At 41.2% G+C, this 9,072-nt stretch overlaps 1 protein-coding gene across 1 annotated transcript; it reads right to left on the reverse strand.

Annotated features, from left to right (window-relative positions):
- Window positions 1-611: 611 nt before the first annotated feature.
- srsf1.L (serine/arginine-rich splicing factor 1 L homeolog) lies at window positions 612-6,007 on the reverse strand. Its single transcript, XM_018245484.2, has 5 exons — window positions 5,971-6,007; window positions 4,847-5,162; window positions 3,174-3,406; window positions 1,777-1,949; window positions 612-1,554 (listed from the first exon to the last, which is right to left on the reverse strand). Exons 1-5 carry the CDS (start codon window positions 6,005-6,007, stop codon window positions 1,360-1,362), a joined length of 954 nt encoding a protein of 317 aa, XP_018100973.1. The 3' UTR covers window positions 612-1,359.
- Between the last annotated feature and the right edge of the window lie 3,065 nt (window positions 6,008-9,072).

Raw genomic sequence — 9,072 nt, forward strand, 5'->3', positions numbered from 1 at the left:
GAACATGCATGGAATAGTTTTTCGTCTCATCTGCCATAGTATTAAGAAAATTGGGAAGAATAATGATGGACATTCCTTAGGTAAAGGACTATCTACTTTTGACAGCTCATCAAAATCCCATTTATCTTTTTGGCTGGTTAAGGAGCTACTTTAAGATGGTTACTTTCAGTGGTCCCATTTGTTCTATATATTTGCGCAGTATTACAAAGGCCAGATTCATTGCAGGAAACCATGCAACAGCAAGAGTAGGTATTACAACGGTGGAACAATTTGTAGGGTACTGTTCAGGGTGATCCCCAAGTTGTATTTATACGCGTTCATTTTGCATCTGGCACGCTGGTTGTACTTTTTGAATAAAAGAAAAAAGGAGTTTATAATAAGGACAATTTGACCCACAGGAGGACTGCCCATTTTTACAGTGGGTGAAGTTTTATTGAAAGGTATCACAGAAGAAAGCAAGCATGTTGTTGTATGTAGCTGCTATGCATAAGCTATGACTAATCACAAGCAGCAACAGCATCCATGTAAATGTCAGCATATATCTGCAAAGCTCAGTCTGCAATGGGTATAGGCTGAAAAAGTATCCCTCCCACAGCAAATTTACACCAACATCCGAGTTAATTTGATTTTTAATGTGACTGTTAAAACAATAGCAAATAGAACCACAGAGGACATGCATGTTTAGCAGTATTGATATTATACTCTACCTAGTGGAATGAGGCCCACAAGACATTCACATGTATTGTGGCAATACCCCTACAGACAGGAATAGAAAAAGACATGTTCCACAAGCACAGGACTAAATTTATAAAGCAGTATCACCTATGATTAATGGTTCTCTTAAAACAACAAATTTTCAGCATAAGGTCAATACTGCCAATTGTGTCTAACAGTAGCACTTGGAGTCATACCATGGCCTCCATATTTGATCTGATCCTCCTCAAGCCTCCATTTGACAATCCTAAAATGATTGAAATGTCCTCCACAATCCTTTAATCCATCACTTCAGATATGTCTACAGAAAGACACATGAAAAGGCAAGGTAAAATAAGAATTTTCCCAGGACAAAAAATAAAAATAAATGTATAATGTATGGTAATTAACCACCAGAACCCACAGTGCCATAACTATAGTAAACACCAGCTGGTGCCTCTGAAGAGTGGCTAGCTAAACTGGAAGAGTCTAGAGCTGTTAAAATACAGTGTCAGGCGTGAGGGCATTAAGGAGCCAGTCTGATGACAATACTACACAAAGGATTCAACACTTCAGCAAAATTGAATAAAACAGGGACTTAAAAAATGAAAGTAAAGAAAATTGTATACAACATGAGGGTCTACAAAAAGAATCACTTGTTTTCAATTATGTACGAGAGCGAGATCTGCTGTGGCGGGGAGAGTAACGTGGAGAACCACGGCTTCTTCTTGGAGAGTAACTTCGGCTGCGGCTGTTGCTTCTGCTACGGCTCCTGCTACGACTACGGCTGCGTGACCGCGATCTTCCATAGCTGGGGCTTCTTGGACCATCTACCTTAACACGAATGTAGGCAGTCTCTCCCTATCAATGAGAGTTTGGATTTCAACAAGCCAATCTTCACTAGATTACTTGATGTAAACAGGTACATAAAGTGACAAATAAGCCTAGCAAATACAATACATCTTAATCTAACAAAATATTTATATACATTTGTGGTACCATATAGTAAGACAAGTGCCACTTTATTGCCTCCAACAGTTATGTACAATGAGTAGAGAAAGTTTGTAACAAATCAGTACCTACCTCATGAGACCTAAATTTAGTGTTATCCAGCTTCCGTACTGCATAGGTCATATCTTCCTTCCTCACAAACTCCACAACTCCAGTACCATCTCTGAATACATCGGCATAACATACATCACCTGCTTCACGCATGTGATCCTTTAAGTCCTGCCAGCTGCCACTTGGAGGCAACCCTAGAAATATTAAGTTATGACGGACAGTCAGAATTTTCAACATAAAGAGGCACAGGTGCATACAATATCAAACCCCGATTATGGAGAACAAGTGTTTTGTACACTCCCAAAGCACAATACATTTGAATACAAGGACTCGCTGTGGTAATGGTGGAGCTCACGCTGTGTGTTCCGTCTCCCTCTCGACCGCTGCTCTCGCAATATGTCGGTCACTTCCAACCAGCTTCAGCGTGAATACAAGGACTTGCTGCGGAGGCTTGATCGGAGCATACCAGGAGACACTTGTATAATATCAATGAAGTAACAAGAATGTAGGCACGAAATGCGTTAAGAGAATCACATACCCTACCGATCTATGTAATTTAAAGCGTTAAAATAAAGCCGGATTGATATTATATGAGTGTCTCCTGGTATGATCCGATCAGCGCTCCGCAGCGAGTTCTTGTATTCATGCTGAAGCCGGTTGGAAGTGACAGACATATCGCGAGAGCAGCGGTTGAGTGGGAGACTGAACACACAGGATGAGCTCCACCATTATCGCATTGTTACATTTCTAGTGTCAAATGTCTAGTAATTAGTATCAACTTTAAGACACTTGCTTCCATTGGAAATTTAGATTGGTTTGCAGCAACATATGGTGCATGAAGACAATCATACTATCTAAATGAACACTGCATACTGTGCAACACAACCACCAGAATACACTGATTCTTATCGGATCCTTCCTGTGGGTTTAGGAATATCCCAAACTCTCTTTTATGGAGAAATGTCCAACAAGGGTTTACATTTACTCTTTAAAGTAAATTTGTTGCAGTGCTCCAGATTTGAACTGAAGGTTGGTAGGAATACATAGAAGCTTCCATTATCTGGTATCACTGTAAGCAAGCAGACAGGGCCATATGACAGATAACTAATATATAATCCCCCTTCATCCATCTTGGTTGTATGTTAGGCAGTCATGAAGGGTGACTATGTAAGCATGGATAATGATCTACTGCACAAGGACAAAACATGTAGTTTTAATTTCCTGTAATGAAAGCCATATGCAAAGAGTACGTCCTTTTTCTTGTAACTCATGTTGAAGTGGGTATACTAGCATGATGATATACAATTAATGGAATATAAAGGATATAATGCAACATGATAAAGAGTGGAGAAAAGCAAAGCCCCCAAAACACTTATAACTTACAATACATCTTCACATCTCTTATGAAAGCTGCTTACCCGACACAACCACTCTGTATTCGGAACGTCTTGATGGAGGCCCGTATCTCCCTCGTGGAGCTCCTCCTCCACCACCGCCGCCACCACCACCACCACCACCACCGCCGCTGCCTCCACCACCACCCCCTCCTCCTCTGCCTCCAGCTCCTCTGCCACTTCTTGGAAACTCAACACGCAAACGATAGCCATCATAATCATAGCCATCTCTGCCATAGACAGCATCTTCTGCATCCCTAAGAGAAACAGGGAAGAATTGCTTTCAAGGTTAAATAGGAAAAGGGTATTCACTCAAGGAGATTAATAAAGACATTCACTACTCATATGGACTGGACTGCAAATACTACAGGTATGGGATCAGTTATATGGAAGCCCGATATCTAGAAAGCCATCTCCCATAGACTTTTTTTTTTTTTTTAAAAGGAGATGGAAAGACATTTACATGTGGGTGCCAAAAGTTAGGCACCCCAAGGGATTGTATATACTTACCCAACACCCTGAGCCAATGCTCCCCTCGGGAGAAAACTGCACTGGTCCGGGGGTTCTTCCAGCAACCAGCTTCCTTATTATTTCTTCAAGTTTCCCGGGACAGACACATGTGACATGAAATTGTCAACTTCTTTTGTTAAAGTTCGGCTTTTCGCATTACTGGGCATAAACGTGAAGGAAGCCAAGCACTCTGTGGTGCTCACTAAAAGAACCCCCAGACCGGTAGTTTTCTGCTGATAGGAGCACCGCCCCGGGTGTCCGGTAAGTATATACAATCACTTGGTGTGGGCCTTACCTTTGGCACCCCCAAGTAAATACAGACTTTGCTTCTTTAATCAAATAATTCAAAATATCTTATTCTGTAATAAAACCGTACCTTATACTTGATCCTGACTAAGCTGCATGAATCCATATTGATGGGAAAACCACACTATTCAGGCGTATTTAATGTATAAATGTCGAACAGGCTGAAGAGATCTAAATAACAGAATGACCCTTATCCTGAAAAAAAACCCTGGTACCATGTCTTGAAGGCCTCAAAGTTAATTCTATAGTCTTGTAGAGAGTCATGAATGCTGGGATCACTATCATTCTGTGTAAAAGCTTTATTCCAACAGTTTTGTATTAGCTAGACAAACATGACCATTTTTTGCCTTAATATGAATGGCTTCCCTCATGACAGGGTAAGTTTGAGTTGAGCATGGTTTAAAGCAAGTCATTGGGCAGTGGTTATAAAGCTGACAGAAGGGGGCATATTTGCTATAATTTCGCACTCCATTACTACCAGTGAGCATGGCTGCATAACAAAGAGCGGAAGTGCAATTCGGTAGTACATACAGGGGGCGCTGTTGCCTAACGCGGCGCTAATAAGTAGCGATTTCCACGTGCTAATGGCGGCTGCGTAATACACCTCGGCGGCGCACACCGCTAGCGTATTTATAGTGACTAACTTGTTCTATATACAACACAAACAAATGTGAAATATTAACTGGAGATCAATTGGTTCCCCCGACAAGCTTCCGCGAAATCGGAACACTAATCCAAAAGCAGCAGCATCAATTTTAAACTAAAAAGAAAGCTCCATAACATGTTAATGCCGCCCATATGGTTGGGAGTGTAGTTAATCATAAGCTGAAATGCTAAAGCAATTCGAGCGCCGACAAAACCATTTTACAGGGGATAATTACCTCGGGTCTTCGAATTCCACAAAAGCGAACGGCGGCCCGCCTCTGCGGTTCTTTAGATCGATATCCCGGATAGCTCCATACTTGTAGAAAACGTCCTCAATGTCCTTGGTGCGGATGTCGGGCGGGAGATTGCCAACATAAATGCGGCAGTCGTTGTTTCCCGCCGGCCCCCTAATCACGCCGCCCGCTGACGTATCCAGCTTGATGGCTTTAAAGGCAGACGGCTTGTAAAGAAAAAGGGCGATGGAAGCCAAGCAGACCCTCGATGAGAGATTCGGAGCGGACACAAGATGGCGGGAGTTACTTCCTCCCTCGCCTTATCTGCGCAAGGATACTAAGAACTTGTCGTGATTCGTCCCCCCAACAAAAGTAATCTTACGCCTCGAGAATGTAGAGCCTGTTGTTCTCACTGCCTCACGAGAGTAGGATTTTAGTGCTTCGAACTGCCCTACAAAAACCAGACTTACGCCACCGAGCTAATATTTATACCAGAAACCTGATCTCAACCTGTTTTCTGTATGGGATAGGAGGGCTTTCTATACCCCATGCGTGACGACACATCCGGACGTGAAATGCGCACCCCGAGTCGGGGAGGGCAATGGGCGTCGTTTGAAAAAAATCTTTTACTTCCCGTCGTGCACCGGTGCTTATGAGCGGTGTAGTTGAGCTATAGAAACATGACCGGAGGCTATTAGCTTTTAATGCGCCTGGAGATTTCACGAAAAAAGCATAAAAATCGTTAACTACACGTGATACGTGTGTGCTCAATATTTTTTTCTCAATAGAGCAGGCAGTGCTGCATTCGTTAAATATGTTACTATCAGGGAAATGTTGCAAACGCAGAAGGTACTCACTTGGGAAGAGTTTGTTGTACCTCTCTGTGTGGTGATGATGATCAATACATTCCCTAAATTACACGGGTTGGGCCCAATGTTCCCATACAAATTTGGAGGCTGTGTGAGAATACATCATTTTTGACCTGCACACACTTTTTTAAAAGTGTCTCACAACATTTTTTTATTTGCTCACACACCCAATAAAAAAAATGAAGCTGATCATAGACGCAAAGATCTGATCAAATCTTGGAACGATCAGACTTCCTCATCTCCCGACCTGCCACCAACCATTCCGATCAAATAATGTTGTGAAAGAACTGATCATCCGATCTTCTGCCCCTGACAGCAATCGTATGAAAGTTTATGTCTGACAAAGCTGGTGACAGTCTCCCTTTGAAAATCGTATGATCAGCAATACATGGAGAGATATCAGCAGCCGACAGAAATCTTTTAACCTGGCCGATCGACCAAATGACTGATCTCTGTGGGACGAAAAATGACGGGACTCTCCGTACATGGCCCGAAAATAGTACAAATCGGATCTTTGCGTCTATAGCCAGCTTTAGGGGAAACATCGGTTGGGCCTGGTACATTTATGTTTAATTTTAGGCCAGCTTAGTGAGTCTGTTTTACTGTGCAGAGGGCGACTGAGTATGTGTGATGAAAATGGGTTGCAACTAGGATTGCCACATTTTCTGGAAAAAATACCAGCCTTATTATATATTTATAATTTTTCCCTATTAAGAACATTGGGATCAGCCATCATTTTTACCGGTAAAATACCAGCCAGATGGCAACCCTAGTTGCAACATGTCAGAACTCACATTCCAGTCCCACCCATCTCAGGTATTGGAATAGATCATCTATACATAAAACCTTTTGGCTAAGATCAAGGGGCAGATTTATCAAAATCTGAGATCAGAACTCACCACGGAAAAACTCACACACTTTCTATTCATTCCTTGGCCTTCCTGGCATTTTTAGAATTGTATTTATCAATGGAGTTCATCATTTGATAAATATGCTAAAATCCCATAGGAATGAATAGAAAGTGGTGAGTTTTTTTTGTGGGTAGTTCTATTCTCATATTTTGATAAATCTACCCCCAGGTGTAGTATCTTCTGAGAAACACTCAATCCTCTTTTCTGGGGCCGTAGCTTCATGAAAGCCCAGGGTATTCTGCTCCCTACAGGGGTGCCTGACTCACGACTGGGTCAAGCACATCTGCACAATGTGCTTTTATTCTCTGGTCCGGCCTGTTGGCCAGCGAGATTTTTTATATGAGGCCGTTGACCTGAGCCATATGGCACTTTTTTAGGCTCTTATTTATTGTAAAGCACTTACGCTTTATGTTTCTTATATGTGTGGAAAAGTATCTGGATGCACTCACACACCCTGGCCATCCTAGAAAAACGATCCCGGGCTTTCATTAAAAAAAATCTGTACATAAAATTTACCATCAAGATTATGTAAAAAGTCTGAGCTGTTTTATTTTTTATTGAAACCTTGCCATATAGAGGATCATATGAAATGGTAACTTGCATTGTTATGTACTAAAAGAAATCTCACTTCTGAGCAAAGGAGATTTAACAGTATTTGAATATATTGTAATTTGAACAAGGTTTTCTGATGCTGAAACACAAACATCAATGTCTTGTGTCTATTTCACACAACACGTGGTTTGGATATTATCACCATAGCAAGAGTATGCATTTTGGTGGTGAAATCCACTGTGTGTGTCAGCAACAGCAATGCAGCATATAGAAACAGGGGGGCTGTTTCTCAGCCTTCATTTATACGCAGATTGAAAAACAGCCCAGTCTGCCATTAGCCTAAGGTCTACAAATGTGAATAGCATTTACTTAGTTGGTGTCCTATTTACCACATCTTCAAACTGCAGTGTATAATTTGATAATACAGTCTGTCTGAGGAAAGGTTGTGCCTTCTTTTCACCAGAAATAAAGACTTTCCATTATTTATTTTTTTACTGTTTTTCCAAAATCTAAGTTTAAAATTGAATGTTGCTGTCTCTGGTGTTTGAGTCTGGCAGCTCAGTAATTCACGTGCACACTCTAAACTGCTACAATTTTGCAACATTTAGTTGATACATTTCTCAGCAGCATCTCTGGAGTATTAGCAACTACTATATCAATTCTAATAGCTGCCTGTAAATGAAACTCAGAGATTCTGCTCAGCAGGGACAAAGATAAGAAATGTATCAACTAAATGTATCAATTAAGAACAGTTTACAGTTTCAGTGACCCCCCCATCCCAGAGCTGCTTTTAAAGGTGGAAAAAAACACTTTACACTTCAATATTAGAAAAATGGTGACCCATAGAAAATAGAAAGTAATTGGAAAAAGTCGTTATTTCTGGTGATCTATTGAAAACAACCCCTTTAAGACTGCTTTCCAGACATTGTTATAGTCCCGATCATTAATATAAGCAACAATTGAAGAAAACTTGCTAAGAGCTCTCAAACATGAAGACACCAATAATAATGTGAACAAAATACTTTTTCTTTTTTTTCTTCAATTAGATTTGATTCCTGCTCTTGTGGGTACAGACCCATTATAACAATAATGGAGGGGGGAGCATCACTCAGACACTGCATGCAGCCAAGCCAGGCTTTAGGAACAGCTGTCCGAAAGGCTAAAATGCTGCCATGTGACCACAATAAATACACTTTTATTGACTTTGCCACTAGAGAGCTAGTCACCTGTATTACTACACACAGCCAGGAACCTAAAGGATATCATTCTAATAACAGGACGACATATATAGCCCCTCCTATACTGAACCCTAGCATCCATGCTTGCAGCCATACTGCAATGACTTACTGCTGCCACCTCATGCTTTTAAAATTAGACATATTGCAAGTTGAAAATTTCTGCTTGAGTGAGGTAGCAAATATATTTTGAGTCTTTTTCTGCATTCATTCAAGTCCTATTAATGCAGCCAATGTCAACAGAAGCAGTCCAGGGGCCACCTTGATGTGGTCTTTTGGATGTTGCCCCCCTTACACTGGGCAAACGCTCTCTTTGCTCCATTGTACCATTTTGCATATCTAACTGCTGTGAAAACAGGCTCAGTGCATTATGTTTTCTGATGGGCCATGAGATTCAGTCTGACACTGCTGAAGACTACTATGGAACTTCTGGCTCGTAAACACTCTAAATATGTTGGTGGTCAAACAAACCAATTGGATACAAACAGCTCTGATCATCAGGCCTTGGCCAAGATAGTAATCATGCCCAAATGATTAAGATGGGTATCCACATTAGGTGGCTTGTGTTATCACTAATGTGGGATTTCAATGTTCTCTCACTTTTCATCTGTAAATATACGATACCATTTTATTGGCCACAACCCCTTTAAAAGTAACTGTAC

This window comes from Xenopus laevis, chromosome 2L, assembly GCF_017654675.1.
Source record: "Xenopus laevis strain J_2021 chromosome 2L, Xenopus_laevis_v10.1, whole genome shotgun sequence".
NCBI classification, from domain to species: Eukaryota; Metazoa; Chordata; class Amphibia; order Anura; family Pipidae; genus Xenopus; species Xenopus laevis.

What these genes read in the sequence shown, in the direction of transcription:
- srsf1.L (XM_018245484.2), bottom strand. Translation starts at nt 6,007, where the DNA reads ATGATCAGTTCTTTCACAACATTATTTGATCGGAATG. An exon ending in GTGGAATTCGAAGACCCGAG is followed by an intron (nt 3,407 to 4,846) that starts GTAATTATCCCC and finishes TGTTTCTCTTAG; the next exon opens with GGATGCAGAAGATGCTGTCT. An exon ending in ATACAGAGTGGTTGTGTCGG is followed by an intron (nt 1,950 to 3,173) that starts GTAAGCAGCTTT and finishes TAATATTTCTAG; the next exon opens with GGTTGCCTCCAAGTGGCAGC.